General features: G+C 39.9%; 1 protein-coding gene across 1 annotated transcript in view; it reads left to right on the top strand.

Annotated features, from left to right (window-relative positions):
• The window catches only part of LOC134678132 (E3 ubiquitin-protein ligase UBR4), a 105,379-nt gene that overhangs the window by 28,313 nt on the left and 59,229 nt on the right, over positions 1–17,837 (top strand). The window contains exons 32-42 of the mRNA XM_063536582.1: positions 1,171–1,335; positions 1,896–2,044; positions 2,596–2,702; positions 3,225–3,439; positions 4,311–4,471; positions 4,728–4,940; positions 5,550–5,714; positions 6,270–6,464; positions 15,910–16,094; positions 16,599–16,760; positions 17,329–17,461. Of these exons, the coding sequence (XP_063392652.1) occupies positions 1,171–1,335; positions 1,896–2,044; positions 2,596–2,702; positions 3,225–3,439; positions 4,311–4,471; positions 4,728–4,940; positions 5,550–5,714; positions 6,270–6,464; positions 15,910–16,094; positions 16,599–16,760; positions 17,329–17,461 (1,850 nt within the window). The remainder of the gene's footprint in view (positions 1–1,170; positions 1,336–1,895; positions 2,045–2,595; positions 2,703–3,224; positions 3,440–4,310; positions 4,472–4,727; positions 4,941–5,549; positions 5,715–6,269; positions 6,465–15,909; positions 16,095–16,598; positions 16,761–17,328; positions 17,462–17,837) is intronic.

Here is a 17,837-nt window from a genome sequence, read left to right as displayed (position 1 = left end):
CATTAAAATTATGTGATTCTTTCAATCGTATTCTATTGTTTTACATTATCATAAGCAATAATCATCGATTAAGTAATAATAGAGGCAATTAGGGGTGCAAAGATACCAATTAAACCCGTTTACTCTTATTATTTCCACGTTAACTACTTTGTTGAAAAGTTTAAAACGAATCATTTTACCATAAAATGATGTCCATTTCCAATTAGCTTATTGGTGGAGTTTTCATAGTCCTTCATTTGACATAACAAACTAGTCTTTTAAAAACGATAGCTTTAATTTTGTACTTGATACGTCAACCTGTAGGGCTATGATGGTCGGCTCTTTATCATTTGTCACCATGCCTGTCACGTTCTAACAAATATGTAAGTGCGAAAGTGACGCATGGCATGACAGGTGATAAAAATGCGACCATGATACCGCTTCTGAACATTCTCTGTTCGATTTAACGCAAACGCAAAAGGAAAATGGATATAAACCCAGCTGACGCCGCCCAAGAGGCCGCCTTGTTGCAATCCGGGCTTGATCCGTGCGATGTGCATCGCCAACTAAATAGGAGACGATCGTCCATGAAGTGAGTACTCGTGTGTTCATGAATTCATTCAGTGAGGCATTTCAGCACCCCTAGTACAGTCAGGATCAAATAGATGGTGACGGCCACAGTGGCGCAAATATATTCGAACGCATCCTTAGGGCTCATTTAGACGAAGCGAGAACTAGCATGCGAGTTTCTACACATGTTACCAGTGGACGCGGCTACTTATATTTTATTGCTGTTACTTTGCTACTAAATCGCTTGCTCGCTACAATCTACTTCAGTCTATATGCATTGTAAACTAAGTATTTATTAGGAAAGGAAAGTTAGAAAACCATTATTATCTGGTATAATCAAAACCTAAGTTATGAGGGTTCAAAAAATCGACGAAGCGCTTCGAGAAAAGGTAGGTAGTGCCTTTGCGCTTCGCTTTGCTCGTCTTCGTACCACACTGCTCCAAATGAGCATTATATTAAGCCCTGGTCTATGTGTATCGTTTAAATTTGATGTTGTGAGCTGAACTCTCTGACGAATAACATTAGTCAATGACTTCCTAGTGTTTTAGTTACCAAGAAAAAAGGTCCCACATTTATATGAGTCATTCTTACATTTTATTTTAACTGCATTTTTGTCAATAGTGATGACCAAGTGAGCGAGCGCACGTTGGCTGCTTTAATCACCGTGTGCGGCGAGAACGCATGCGCACCCCTGCTCATGAGGGAGATGTGCCGATTGGCGGACGCCCACTCCGGCGGTGACCACAAGCAGCTGTTCCCGTCGGCGCAGGGCTGGCTGACGACATGGTGAGTGAGACGACGCTATATACTGTACTCGTGAGTGTGAGCGAGCACGCTGGCCGCCCTGATCACCGTGTGCGGCGAGAACGCATGCGCGCCCCTGCTCACGAGGGAGATGTGCCGATTGGCGGACGCCCACTCCGGCGGCGACCACAAGCAGCTGTTCCCGGCGGCGCAGGGCTGGCTGACGACGTGGTGAGTGAGATAGCGCTGTATACTGTAACCGTGAGTGTGAGCGAACACGCTGGCCGCACAACTGTGTGCGGCGAGAACGCATATTTGGGATGTTGAAGAGTTTAGACGGACGTGATACGTCTTACCTTGTCATAGTGACAATAATGTGAGATCCCTAGCGGGTTTCATAATGATTATTACTGTGGCAAAGTCTGGGGTGGCACAGCACTGCAATTCCTTGACTACCTACCTCAGTTTTTGGGGTCAGTGTAGCATGAAATTGTGTTCCCTCATCCCTTTGTTTGTTATACATTTTATTGTATGACAAAGGGATTTTAATTGTTAAACTTTTCATACCCATCTACAGAAACTAATGTATGCTTCTATTTTAGCGTCAACAAACTGAGCGCTCCCGAGGTGTTGGAAAAGCTTGAAGAGGGCCAAGTGGATGACACCCTGGCCCCGCAGATCGAGTCGGCCTGCGTTCTACTCTCATACATTGCTGACGCGTTGCACGCCATCAACAACTCACCGCCGCCAAGTAAGATTATTCAACGTCACACTCCTATTTAAGGTTATCCGTTTGAAATTAATACTCAAGCCTGCCATTTCCTCGCCTCGACAATAATGTATTTAAACATTTTTAGAATAGGAAGTTGTAAGTGAAATCCCAACAAAAACATAAAGTTCTATATTATTAATAATATATGCGTCGTAGTTTACTTGCCGACAAAAGAACGGAGATCTAGATGGATGCCAAGTTCTGTGCTGTGTAGAAAATCCTGAAATTATAAAGGATTAGATCCACTTTGTATTCTAGACAAGCTAAGGGTCTGGAATAAATGTGCCTAATTTCATGTGTATACGTTATATCGATTTCAAGTTGTGAAGGGTCAAAAGTAGCTCGAAATGGTTCGTGTAATATTACCCGCGGTTGCTGCGTCGCCAGTTCCATTTCTTTGGCTGGCTCTATATATCTATATTTTAAAAATTTAATTACTAGCATTATTTTTCACTTGGCTTGTTCTACACAGTGGACTGTGTATGTATGTAGAATCTACAGAAATACATAATGTGTATGTGTATGTGCAGATTGGCGATCGGTAAGCCCGACATGGGAGGCGCCGTACGACCTCGGCTTCGACTTGGACTATGCTGACGAACAGCAGGACGATGATGATACCAGCGCTGATGACTCCGTAAGACTTATTACTGTTACACCTTATTGTCTAATGCCTGACGCATACTAATATGGGGAACTACGAGAGAACTACTTACGTACAACTTGGGAAGAAATATAATTGTTTTATTAATTATTTTGATTTCTTTCTGTCTATTTAAATTGTCACACTACTGTATATAAATTTATAATTGAAATGGATGTCATACTCGTCCTTTTGTATCCGTCTCATTTGTTTGGTCTCTAAACTCACTGTCCCAGTAGCACCATTTTGATATTTAACACGAAACGGTAGCCGCATTTTCGGGAATTGATTGAGATGTGTATTTAAACGATATATGATATATCGTCACATAATATCACCAACATATACAATATAGATTGAACTACTTTTGCTGATATAGATTCCTTTTTTTTTCGTACAATAAAGTGTTTACTTATTGACGCGGGATCAATAGTAACTTTTAGTATGGAATCGAAATATTGGCAAATGGTCACTTCGACGTTTTCATGTGACTAATCAATTAAATTTTTATCCTAGGACGAGGATGCCATGCTCCAATACAAACTATGCACCTTCACCGTGACCCAACGCGAGTTCATGAACCAGCATTGGTACCACTGCCACACGTGCAAGATGGTGGACGGCGTGGGAGTCTGCACCGTGTGTGCCCGCGTGTGTCACCGCACACATGACGTGTCCTACGCCAAGTTTGGCAACTTCTTCTGCGACTGCGGCGCGAAGCCCGACTCCAGGTAAACTCAAACTGCGTTAACTAGTATTGGTATCACTGCCACACGTGCAAGATGGTGGACGGCGTGGGAGTATGCACAGTGTGTGCCCGTGTGTGTCACCGCACACACGACGTGTCCTACGCCAAGTTCGGCAACTTCTTCTGCGACTGCGGCGCGAAGCCCGACTCCTAACTAGTATTGGTAGCACTGCCACACGTGCAAGATGGTAAACGGCGTCGGTGTATGCACAGTGTGTGTCACCGCACACACGACGTGTCCTACGCCAAGTTCGGCAATTTCTTCTGTGACTGCGGCGCGAAGCCCGACTCCAGGTAAACTCAAACTGCGTTAACTAGTATTGGTATCACTGCCACATGTGCAAGATGGTGGACGGTGTGGGAGTATGCACCGTGTGTGCCCGCGTGTGTCACCGCACACATGACGTGTCCTACGCCAAGTTCGGCAACTTCTTCTGCGACTGCGGCGCGAAGCCCGACTCTAGGTAAACTCAAGCTACGTTAACTAGTATTGGTATCACTGCCACACGTGCAAGATGGTGGACGGTGTGGGAGTATGCACCGTGTGTGCCCGCGTGTGTCACCGCACACATGACGTGTTCTACGCCAAGTTCGATAATTTCTTCTGTGACTGCGGCGCGAAGCCTGATTCTAGGTAACTACATTATGCCCGCAGCATTTAAAGTGTATTTAATTATATTCGTAATTTACAGTTGCATTGGGATAGATCTAGGGCGTTATATATGTTTCTTGTCCAAATTCAGGTAAACGTTTTTGGGGAGGAAACAAAATATACTAATATAATCGAAAAAATAGATCCCTCCAATTATTGAACGCTGATTTTTAATCCTTATCCTGATGTTCATCTGTTTCAGCTGCCAAGCTCTAGTGAAGCGCTCCGTGACGCTAGGAGGCGCCCGCTCGGGCGGTGAAGAAGCCCCCCCTGCGCCCGCCTACCGCCGCCGCCCCTCTAGCCCCATACCGCCCGCGCTGCTCGCGCCGCCGCGCCGGCCCGTGCTCGCCGCCAACATACAAGGTACAGATGAGATTTACTTGTAGAGATAACGTCGGTTCTATACTTTCGAATCGTTGTTTTGATCCACAGTATCCAATATAGCCCTTCGCTAAACAGTTCTATCTACAAAACATTTCAAGATATGCCGTGTTTAATCTTTTGAACGGCAAAAGCACCTCGTCGTTACTAGTCGTGCTCACTGCACTGTTTTGAGTAAGTTTTTTTAGCACCGAAACTATGTGTAGAATAAATAACTGATTTGTATTTAATTCACCAGGCTGCCGTCAATACCTAGCGTCGTACCCAGGCTGGGGCGCGTGCATGGACAAGGTGCGCAAGCTCCTCGACGTGTTGTCCGGCCCGGTGCGCGCCGCGTGCGAGCGCGGCGCGGCAGTCGGCGCGCATGGACGCGCTCAGCGCGCTTTGGCGCAGCTCCACTTAGGCGAGAAGAGATTCGTGCATACTGACAACCTTATGGTGCCGACGTTGGGTACGTAGCATCGAATATTACGTCGACTATAGCCTCTTTCGTTCAAGTTTCCGCCTGAATTATCCTGACGAACCGATCGGAAGACTGTCTCACGTCATTTGAGACGTTGTCATGGTTGCCGCACAGTATAGCCAGCAAATACAGTACGAAATTACTCTGATACTGAAATGACTGTGATACTGTTTATTACATGTTGCCATGTAACTCCATACATTTCTCCTTCACACTTACCAAATTTAAAATAAAATTTAGGCACACGTTGCTTTAACACATTCACTGCCAGCTTCTCTGTTCGTGGGCGCTTTCCGCTACATACGGTTTTCCCCTGTTATCAGCTACGCTCGTAGCGAGTAGCTCGCGCTGGCACTGAATGTGTTAACGTGTTGTTTTCAAGCATTTTCAAGCTCTGAATGCCATGAATACCTGTACAAAAATCCTAATTTGGTGCTAAATTACCTTATTGAATCTAAATATAAATATGTCTTATATAGTATGATGCTAATAATATACATACTGTGTCATGAGACTCATGAGGTAAATACATATAATAACAGAAACATTCAAGTTTCCACATACACCAACCGAATAACAATCAAAACCTCATCTCAGGTTCCCAAGAGGGTGCGTTCGAAAACGTCCGCATGTCGTATACTGGCGAGAACGGGCAGACGATCCGCCAGCTGATGTCCAACCACAAGCTGCGCCGCGTCGCGATGTGCTGTCTGGCGTCGCCGCAGGGCCGCCGGCAGCATCTCGCCGTGTCGCACGAGAAAGGTACGGTTTTAATGAAAAATTATTAATTAATAGACACTTGTTTAAGGTTTCTATAAATCGAGCCAGGATATATTTTACCGGTCTCTTGTTTTATTACATGGCTTAAAGGGCGAGCATCCAGGCCACAAAATAAAAAAAAAAACCATTTGCACCATTTGTAGGATTGACAGGTAAAACCTATGCTGTCCCTACCTGTGAATTTGTAAAATATTTCGAAATAATTATGTCGGAACTTGACACTACCGGGTTATTTTAGCTAAAGGATGACTAAACCTTGACTGAATGCTCTTGACAGGTACTCATAGTCGGCAAGTTCACACGTTTCATGGTCCATGCCGTGGTGGCTCGACGATACGCAATGTGCGAAAGAGTGTATAGGGAAAACTTTTGTTTGAGGGTTTTTTTAACTTGTGCATAATTATATTCGATGCTGCTGATGATGATGCTGTAGATTTGCGTTTGATTCGTTCGTCGTGAAGTTCCTATGACTAGCCCTTTTTACGTCTCCTTTAAAAATAATAGTGAAATTTTCATAACTAATCATTCTCTCCCCAGGAAAAATCACCGTACTCCAGCTATCCGCCCTGCTCAAACAGGCGGATTCGTCCAAACACAAACTGACCCTCACCCGGCTTTCATCGGCACCCATACCGTTTACCGTTCTCACGCTGAGCGGTAACCCGTGGAACGAAGACTTGCTTGCCGTGTGCGGTATTAAGGAGTGCCACGTACTGACGTTCAACAGCGGAGGTAAGATCCGGTCGGAGGAGGACAGCGGTGCTGCGCGCGGTGGGGGAGTCGCCGTAGCAGTGAGGCGCGAGCTAAGGCCGCTGCAGCGGACATGGCCCTGCCCCTCCCCCGCGCACTCCGAGTGCCTCTGGATATCTTTACCCATTCACAATGATAATATCAATAACATGTACTCACAGCAAAAATACTTAAATATAGGGTGCACGTATATCCCGCCCGGCACGAACCATAAAGACACTGTCGTCTCATTTTTTGATTTAACTTCTCAACTTATATACGATCACCCAAACAAATACAAATACAAATACAAATCGTTTATTGACCAAATATTTTTACAATTGACATCACAGATTGAACTTAGCAGAAAATTTGATTTTACAATTAAACTTAATATCCATCGGCCCCAAACTAGGCGCAGCCTGTATCTCGGGAACCGGAAAAATAGAATTTACTGAGAGACTTTCACAAAACTGAATATGATGGCCGTTTTTTTTTTTTAGAACTATCTAATATAAATTTAATTTAAGTACAAAAAAAATGCATGCAGGAATATATACAAACAAAAAGCACAATCAGAAATAAACCATGCAGCGTAAGTGGATTTAAATTTAAGGAGTGAATTGTGTGTGTGTGTGTGTGTGTGAATAGGTGTGTGTGTGTGTGTGTGTGTGTGTGTGTGTGTGTGTGTGTGTGTGTGTGTGTGTGTGTGTGTGTGTGTGTGTGTGTGTGTGTGTGTGTGTGTGTGTGTGTGTGTGTGTGTGTGTGTGTGTGTGTATACATAATTCATAATTCATAATTTATTGCATAATAATCATGTGGTACAAGACAGATATTACATTAGGGTAAGTTCACACATGAACCCTGTTAGGGCACAGCAAATGTTTCTTAAAACTAAACTATAACTAGGACGTACAGTGCAGGCACATGTGTACATAATTAAAATTAAAATATTTAAACGCATTTTGATGCTTATGTTCAACATAAGATTAAAAGCTAATATTTATTATTTTATACTTATGTTATTACACTTATACATTATTTATTTTTGATAGGTACCATTGATTTATTATTATTAATTTGTTTTTAAATACACTCCCATAGTATCATTAATAAATTAGTATCAAGGACATTTAATTCAATTCATCATTTATTAATAAATTAGCATTAAATATATTTATTTCATCAATTTATCATTTATTCATTATACAATATTATAGGTAGGTATATTTAATTTAAATTATTATTATTTTATTTAGGCAAAGATTCATCATTCAGGTACTCGTCTATGGAATAATAGCATTTTTTTAGAAGCAATTTTTTTAGTTCCCTTTTGAAAACGTTGTCTTCAATTTCGTTTATAATTTTTTCGGGTAGTTTGTTTGCTACAAGTATGCATCGATAGTAAGGGCCTTTTTTAAACATTTCTAATTTTGTTGGGGGTAGTTGTATTTCAATTTTAGAATTTTGCCTTCTTTGCGAGTTAACAACTTTTTTAGTGAAAAGATGGGAATTGTTCCTAACAAAGAGTGCCGCTTCCATAATATATATAGAGGGCAGCGTGAGAATGTTTAATGCAGCGAAGTGCGGTCGACAACTGTCTGGTATGTGCGTGTTGGTAAGTATGCGAATACATTTCTTCTGCATCAGGAATAGTTGATTGGCATCAGTGCTGGCCCCCCACAGAATCACACCGTACTGGAGCCTTGCGTGTGCAAAAGCGAAATATGCTGACATCGCGGTTTCCAAGTCAGTGTTGACCTTTAGCACACTTAACGCATATATAAAGCTCGATAACTTTGATTTTATATTTTGAATGTGTGATTTCCAATTTAAATTTGTATCTATTGTAATTCCTAGTAATTTAAATTCATTTACTTCCTCTATATTTTCGTTTTTTGTTTGTAATGACATTTGCAGTGGTTTTTTTTGAAAAGGCCTGAATTGGATTATTTTAGTTTTCTTTAAATTAATTTCAAGATTGTGATCTGTAAGCCATTCCGTTATGGTTTCTGTAATTTGTGGGAGGCGCTCATTACACTCGGTACTATCCGCGCAATTTAACAGCAAGGAGACGTCATCTGCAAACATCACACATTTGCATTCCATGATTTTAGGCAAATCGTTGATGTATGCCAGAAATAGGACACATCCGATAACACTTCCTTGAGGAATTGAGCAGGTAGTGGTTCGCATTGGTGAGGTTATCGCCTTTACTACACCCGTGTTTTTATAAAACCAATCAATTTGGACGCATTGTTTGCGGTTTTGTAAATATGACTTAAGCCATTTATGGGCGCTACCGCGAATGCCCATGTCGTATAATTTCCGGAGTAGAATGTTATGGGAGACACGATCATAGGCTTTGGACATGTCTAGGAGTAGCCCTACAGCATATTTTTTTGAGTTTAGGTAGTTAAGTATTTCCTGGATGTAATTGTAGATCGCAAGGGTTGTTGAATGTCGTTTCCTGAAGCCGAATTGATTTTCGTCAAAAATCTGATATTTATCAAAATAGTTATAAATTCGTTTGGTCATGGCTTTTTCAAATAATTTGGAAAAGGTCGGTAAAAGTGCAATAGGTCTATATTGGCTTGGATCGTTTTCTTTACCGCCCGGTTTTAAGATAGGCTTAATTTTTGAGACCTTCAACAGTTCCGGAAATACCCCTTCGCAAAATGATTGGTTTATTAATAATTTAAGCGGGGTTGCCAATTCCGTAATGCATAATTTAATCAGTACCGACGGAATGTCGTCAATACCAGAACTAGTTCGATTTTTCATTTGTCGCATTAGTGTGGTAATTTCGCGATCGGTTACTTCGCTAATCATTATTGAGTTTATTGTGGGTGTAATGACGGGGCGGCCGGCCGCTTGTGCAGGTGCGCTCGCGCCGGCACCGCTACCTGCCAGAGATGACTCACCTACCGATGCAAAGTATTCATTGAGAGTTGTTGCTATTTGGTTGGGCGTTTCTACAACATAATCACCAATTTTTATGTTCATATTTTTATGTTTAGAATTGTTATTTTTAGATGTAGTGTTTTTTACGATATTCCACATGGATTTAATTTTATTGCTTGATTGTTTCATTTGTTTTATAAAATTTAACTTTTTGGACGTTTGCACACATTTTTTTAAAATTTTCTCATATGTCCTGTAATAACTTATGAATTCTTGGTTTTTTGTGTGATTTCTAGCAATCCTAAGGAATCTTTTATTTTTGCATGCTATTTTTAGCCCGACAGTCAACCATGGCGTTTTATTGTTTTTACATTTTATTTTTATGCGTTTTAGCGGGATATATTTATTGAGCAATTCTTGTATTTTATTATGAAAGTTGTTGTAATTTTGGTTTACGTCGTTACTTGATAATATTACGCCATCCCAAACGATGTTACTTAGTTCGCCTTTAAAACTCTGCATATTTTTCTTACTAAAAATACGTTTATAAGTATACCGTTGTTTGATTACTTCGTGTAAGTTCTGTATTTGACAACTATATATTACGCTTTTATGGTCAGAGATACCATTTTCTTCAACTTTCACTGAGTGGTCTGTTTTATTCGTGAATACAAGGTCTATGCAAGTGGAGGACTTATCGTTTACTCTGGTCGCTTGTTTGACAATTTGTCTTAAGTTTGATTCTAGCATATCGTTTAAAAGTTTTTCAGATGATGTAGAATTTATAATAGTATTTATGTTAAAATCTCCTCCAATAATTATTCGCATTTTTTGTTGTTTGAATTTAATTTTTGATAAAATATTATTTAATACTGTGAAAAAGATATCTATATTCCTGTCTGATCTATATATATTAATTATACACATGTTATATTGCGTAATTTCAACCGCACAGCATTCAACTATATACTCGATAGATAGTTCTGCAATGTCTGTTCTTTCAATATAATCAATACCATCCTGTAGTAGAATCGCCACTCCTCCGCCCGGTCGCTCGCTCCGATAGTAAGCCGCGGCAAATTCGTAGCCTTCAATCTGGATTACATCCCGTTGTTGCTCTGATATCCAGGTTTCAGTTAAACATAGTATTTGGTAGTCTTTATTTTCTAGAAATGATTCTAGTATATGTGTTTTATTTTTTAGGCTCTGCATATTTTGGAATAGTATATCAATTTTATTGTTCTTTTGAGGTACGAAAAAGTGTCGTCGATGGATTATTTGAATTAGGACTGGTATTCGGCGAAGAATGTTCGAGCGCCGATGGCGCTATAGCACCGATTTCGGCATCTATGGTTTGGGTCGCTGTTGATGTTATGGAACTAGTGTTTGTGTTTGTGTTTGGATCTGACATTTGTTGCTGCTGCAGCGTCCCATGCTGCTGGTTTCGATATTCTCGCCCTTCGATGAATAATCTATTGTCTCTAATCCTGCATATTTTCCGCATTTACGCGCTTCTAACATTTTTTCTCTTAACGTTTTTCGTTCCTCTAGGGCCTTGTTATCTAGGTATGCAGAGACAGTAATGCCGGTATTCTTAAAACATAAAGAGTTCTGTAGGATATAATTTGCCATCCTTTTACCTATGAACTCTATAACGAGGGGACGTCGAGGTCCTCGCTTTCCAATTCTGATCACATCTTCAACATATGTGTTAATATTGACTCCTAAAATATCATAAAAAACATCTGTGATACGGCCGTATAAGTCGTCCTGTGTTTCATGGTGGTGTTCGCTCAGTCCATATAATACAATTTTCTTATTATTATTTTGTGCGTTGTCTGGTGTACCCTTCGCTAAGCTAGATAGGCGGTTCTCAAGATTCCTGAGCTCGGACTTTAATATTACATTTTCTGTTTCGAGTGATTGGATTTGTTTACTGACATCCTCGATTTTTGTTGTACATTTTTGTTGTTCAGCCCACACTTGTGTAAAGTTCTGGGCAATCTCCTTGTTAAATTGGTTAAAAGCTAGGCATATTTGTGTTTGTATTGCAGTGTTCATATTGCTGATTAAGGATTTATTATTGGCCATTAGCAACGCATTGATGCTTGATAATGTAATTTCTTCGCTACTAGAATTATTATGTATCTGTGTTTTATTTAATGTATCGCCTCCCACGTCCCCATCAAGAGCCAGTAGGTCGTCCACAGACATGGTAGTTTCGTTCAGGGACGGGGGGATGTGTGATCGTACAGGTGTCTCATCGTTTCTCCGCCTGCGGGTGATGTTCATACAAATCGGACAATGCCAAATGCGTTTTATTTCATAGTTTTTTGCCATGTATTGCGCTGTTGTGATATTCAGGCACTTGTAGTGGTAACAGCCATTGCAAGCAATACAATTAAGTATTTCCAAGTGATTAATAGCTTCGTCGCATGCTTTGCAATTCATTTTTAGCAATTAAGTTAGCGAGTGTAGCGAGTAACAAGATAAGCGTATGATATGACTCACTCGGTGGCAGGGTGTGCGCAGCTCGACTCCGGCGCAGTTACTTGTGTTTAGCGATGTCGGCCGATCGGTGACGGGGATGCGCGAAGTTTACGGGTCACTGAACTTCCAATCACTGCCGGCCGTTGACCGTGTGTAATGAACGATTTTTTTAAAACTTAACACTGTAATATCTTCAAGAGTGTTCGATGTATTAGAAAACCGCTTTCACTAATGGATAGGTCTTTTGTTTCGGAAGAGTTTGGTATAACTCGCTGGTTGGTTTTCGCCGTTTTTATATTTATTTTAGATTGTTTTGTCGGGAGCTCTAACAAAGCGATGTTGTTGCGGTGATCACGCTACCCGCACTCCCGAATACGCTACCTAAGTACGAATAATTTCTTCTGTCTGATCGTAAGACTGTGTAAGAAGCCATTTCTTAGTTTTCGATTTTAATACAGAGCAAGAGAAATCATCAAATTTACATAATTTAGAAACCCTATTGTAGACTATGGGGTGCAGGAAGAATGGAAAGCGTTTGGCGAAAGCAGTGTTAACTCGAGGACAACAGACAGTCAGGTGATTAAGACGTTTTTGACGACGTCTGACGTGGTCTACAGAAGCTACAGCAGTTCGATGAGATTCAGTAACAGCTTTTACTACGAAAAGTTGACGAACTCTAAGAACTGACGTTTCTCCGTACAACTCGTTGGTAGGATAGCGGAAAGGTTTCCTCAGCATTACCTTCAGCACAGCTCGCTGCGCCCTTTATACCTCTATCATTGCACATTTGGCGGCGCCGATTTATTTCTTATCACCGGGGATTTTAATATACCTCAGGTTGAATGGATGGAACTGAGCTCGTGCGAATTATCACTAAATCCTTCTAGTAATATTTTAGTAACGTCAATGTGTGACTTTATGTCGCTTAATAACTTAAATCAATTTAACAACATCGCTAACGTTAACAACCGCATTCTTGACTTAATATTTAGTAATACCTTTTGTAACGTTAGTAAGTGTGATTTTCCGTTAATTTTAGAGGATGTACACCACAAAGCATTATATCTAAACTTAAAACTAAACTATACAGCCCCACTTAAATCTGCGCAGTCACTTGTTTATAAATTCCATATAGCTAATTTTGAAAATATTAATAGTGAAATATCAAATACAGATTGGGACCTATTTTTTGGAGGATTAAACGTCGAAGACTGTGTAAATAAATTTTATAGATTACTACATAACTTATTAGACAAATACGTGCCTCGTTTTCCTTCTAAAAATTCGAGATCAGCTCCACTATGGCATAGCAGATCTTTGAAAAAAATCTTAAAGGAAAAAAGAAAGTATCATAAACTATGGAAACGTTTTGGAAATCCATTAGATTATGAAACTTTTAAGAAATTAAGAAAAAGAGCTGAAATGGTTGAGAAAGTCTGCTACAAGAATTACATAAAGTTCTCCGAAGATCAAATTAGATTTCGCTCAAAGTATTTTTGGAAATTTATTAAGTCTACTACATCAAATAAAGGTATACCGCAAACAATGTATTGCAGTGGTGCCTCGGTCTCTGACGGTCCAAGCATTTGTAACATGTTTAATGATCATTTTCAATCAGTATTCGAAATCCCTAATATACCACCTTTGGACGTTGACTGCTTAGAACCTTCTTTAAATCCAGTCTTTAACATTAGTTCTATTAATTTATCAAACGACTTAGTTTTAAAATATTTAAAATCAGTCGATGTAAACAAGGGAGCTGGACCCGATAAAATACACCCATTATTAATAAGGAAATGTGCTAATACATTAGTGGTTCCCCTTACAAGAATTTTCATGCAATCAATTAATGAGGGGTGCTTTCCACAAATCTGGAAAAGGGCGTGGATTACACCTATCCCCAAAGGTAACATAAGTCAACATATAGAAAAATATAGACCTATTTCCAAATTGTGCCAGTTTGGCAAAATATTGGAAAAAATTGTTACTGACCAGCTCTCCCAAGCCGTACGCCGTCATATCAACCCAGACCAGCACGGTTTCTATAAGGGTCGTAGCGTTGAAAGCAATCTCTTATCATTCACCGAGGTAATTCGTCATGCCATGGATAATAAATATCAAGTTGATGCTGTATATACAGACTTTGCAAAAGCATTCGATAAAATCTCTCATAATACGCTTTTGTTAAAAATATGGAACTTGGGTATACACGGTGATCTTTTTCGGTGGATTAAGTCTTACGTAGAAAATAGGACACAAGCTGTAGTATTAGGAGGCTTTACATCAGCGTTCAAACAAGCCACGTCAGGCGTCCCCCAGGGATCCCATCTGGGACCTCTGTTATTTGTATTATACATTAACGATATAACGGAGTGTTTATCTAACTCAAAAGCTCTTCTCTATGCCGATGACACCAAAATATTCCGAGTTATTAAGACCCCTGCCGACTGTTCTATGCTGCAAGAGGATTTACTCAGATTTGAGGATTACTGCGCTGGAAGTAGTTTGTTTTTAAATAATAGCAAATGCTCCGTTATCACATTTGCACGTAAAAAAAATCCTATATTATACAATTATAAATTATGTGGCAGTACTCTAACGCGTCAGAACAGTATACGTGATTTGGGTGTATTAATTGACACTAAACTAACCTTCATTCCTCATATCGACAACATTTTAAATAAGGCTTATAAGCAATTAGGGTTTATTCTCCGTATTGCTAAACCTTTTCGTAGACCGTTAACCTACAAGATACTTTATAATAGCTTCGTCAGAAGCCGCCTGGAATTCGCTTCGGTTGTATGGAATCCCTACTACGACGTACATAAAAAGAGAATAGAAAGGGTACAAAAGATATTTATTAAAGCTCTTGAATTCCGAATAAGGGGTAACTATGAAAATTACGCCTCCTCAATCTCAAGACACAGGCTCCAACCTCTGTCATTAAGGCGCTCTTGTAATGATCTAGTATTTTTATTTAAAATAATTAATAATCTTATAGATGCTCCTGAACTTCTCCATAATATTGGTTTTCGAGTGCCTCGTAGAACAGAACGTGGTTGTCGGAACAAAATGCTGTTCAGTGTTGGAATATGTCGAACTAAATACGCACAACAATCATACATTAAACGCGCATGCAGGTTGTATAATGAAAAGTGTATGAATGCGGATATATTTGGCAGTTCGTTAGGGTTATTTAAGAAGAAGATTTATTCTTTATTAAATACCTTAGTGTGAAAGTTAGGTTAAGTTATTTATGTACATTATGTGTTCTTTGTTGTTTTTTTTTTTATAGTTGTTATACTTAGATAGCATTTCATAGTATTAAGTTTATTACAAAATATGTTTTACATATAGGGAACTATAGGTCTACACTATATGAAATTCTAGCTGTTAGCTTACTTACCTACATGTTTTATAAGACTGTTTGTTTCTAAATAAAAAATTAAAAAAAAAAAAAAAGATCTACTGCGGTATATTAGACAGTAGAACGGTCGCTTTCGTAAAAACAAGTACCTACGCCAATTTTCGGGAATAGTTGTTAACCGGACCCCAGGCAAATTCCGGAACAACGCGAGGAAGAAGAATAAGATAGACAGTGGAGCGGCAACTCATATGAAATATGAATGAATATAAGCTGATGTTTATACGAATCCGCTTCCACCCTTGGTCCTTCTGTCAAGGAGAGCGTCGTGCTCAGTTAAAATAGTGGTGGTGATACAATAAAATAAAAAATAGAGCTCTAACGCCTGGATTGAACACTACACCACATAAAGGTGCAATAGTGTCTCGAAAAATAGTAAAAATATTGTTTTGGCTGTTTCAAAATGTTTCTCTAATCTTTACTTACTTACTTGGCTGGCACGATGACCTAAAATGAGTCTTGACCTCCGACATAAGAGCACGTCACTTGGCTCGGGCGCGGTATCACGCCACCTTTCGCCGACGCCGAAATCACGAATATCTGTCTCCACTCTAACTGCTCAACGATATTTAGGATGACCAACAGGGCGGCGTCTCTAATCTCTGTTATTTACTATTTTTCCTCATACAGGCACAGTGGCAGACCACCTGGTCATCAACACCGGGCTAGAGGCCAACAACTACATAATCAAGGCGCTCTGGCTGCCCGGCTCGCAGACGCAGCTCGCGCTGGTGACGTCCGACTTCGTCAAGATATTTGATCTCAGCAAGGACCTCAGCAATCCTGTGCACCATTTCCTGGTGCCTAGCGGAAAGGTAAGGAATTATCTAAAAATCAAAACCAAAATATTACTTTGCTAATCCGCGAAAAGATAACGTGCTAGACAATTGCATGTAAAAAATACGCAAGTAAGTATAACGGGTTAGCACTGATTGACTCACGCCAATCATCAACACGCGCGCGCGTCATGTTTTCGCGGATAAGCAAAGTAATATTTTGGTTTTGATTAAAAATGATTTCCGCAAAATAACGCCTGATCCTAAAAATATTTGACAATGTTTTTATAGTCTGACTCTTAAATATATGCTGATGATGATCTTTTTAAATAGCAAAATGTTTAACTTTATTTGTTGTTCTGTACTTGTGTATGTTAATAGTTTGACGTGTAATATTTGGAATTTAATTATGAATAAAGACTATTATCACAAGCTCATTCACAAAAATAATAGCAAAATTTGTCCTAGTATATTCATTGTTTACCATTGAAGCCGTGGGCATAATTTTAAAAGTCCTTTTAAACATCGTATACATTTGTTCAGGTCCGTGACGTGACATTCGTGAACCAAGAAGGCGTGATGCACATGATATGCATGAGCTCAGCCGGGCACATGTACTGGCAACCCACCAGTGAGGAGTCCCGAGCTTCTCTTGGCACATTCTACATTACAAACACGCTGGAGGTTCTGCATCCGGAGATACAGGTAATAGCTGTGAAGTTCAAAAATAGATCTTGTGATAGACTTTATAACGGCTGAGTTTCCGGAGAACGCTTCATGTGTTGCTTAGGGTGGTATTCGACCTGTCCAATTTCTTTGTCCAATGTCATTGCGTCTCACTCTGTCATTAAGGAAAATGTGAGACGTAACACACACACAAATTATATAGGTGGAATCACCGCCTTTAGTTGTGAGCAATTTTTTCACGCGCACACGGCGATGTCGTGTTTATGACACCAAACATTGAATAGTACAATTGAAGCCAAATACGAGAGCGTTTTAACGTACTTTTCTGACCTAATGAGTTGATAACTTTCTCATTTTAACAGACATCAGTTCTCTACTGAGTATTGCTTATAATCATGACGACTATTAGCATTTATTGTAATTAGTTATTTTTGTCAACGAATGACAAAACGAAGTAGCGTGGTATTGTCTGAGGCCAGAGGGCCTACCGCGAACACCGAAGTCACCGAGCCAACCCTATTAGTTATAGTTAGTATTTTGTGTTTCTTCTTGTAGTTCTTGTAGTTTATGCAACTATGTTCTGCAGGATGTGGCTGGCATGGTCGGCGGCGGCGGAGTCTCCGTGTACTACTCGCACACGCTCAAAATGCTGTTCTTCTCGTACGCGCACGGCAGGAGCTACCTCGCGCCGCTGAGCACTGTCGAAGACAGCGTCAAAGGTATTCTATCCCGCTCTAATATTTAATGTGCGACACCAGTAGAAAAGATTGTTAAAATGACGTGAACATCATTCTGGAATACCTCATAACTTTTCCCAATTACGCTTTTAATTTCTTCGAGCGTAGTTATAGTGATATTTCTATTGCTTACATTTACTAAATACGTTTTTTAACGAAAACGACTCTCATTTCAGCGTCACTAGGTAATGGACTAATTGCACAATATATCTTCATCGTCCTATCTTGCTGTATATTAATAAGTTGGATAGTTTTTCTGCAGAATTGGTCAGTTGGACTTTTTATTTGACAGGAAAATTTTACTTAAAAATGCTATCGTATCACACGAATGACACGACCTTTTGTAATGAACTATTTC

Source organism: Cydia fagiglandana, chromosome Z, assembly GCF_963556715.1.
Source record: "Cydia fagiglandana chromosome Z, ilCydFagi1.1, whole genome shotgun sequence".
NCBI classification, from domain to species: Eukaryota; Metazoa; Arthropoda; class Insecta; order Lepidoptera; family Tortricidae; genus Cydia; species Cydia fagiglandana.
Note: the sequence above shows the minus strand (reverse complement) of the source record. Positions and strands in the feature narration are given on the sequence as shown.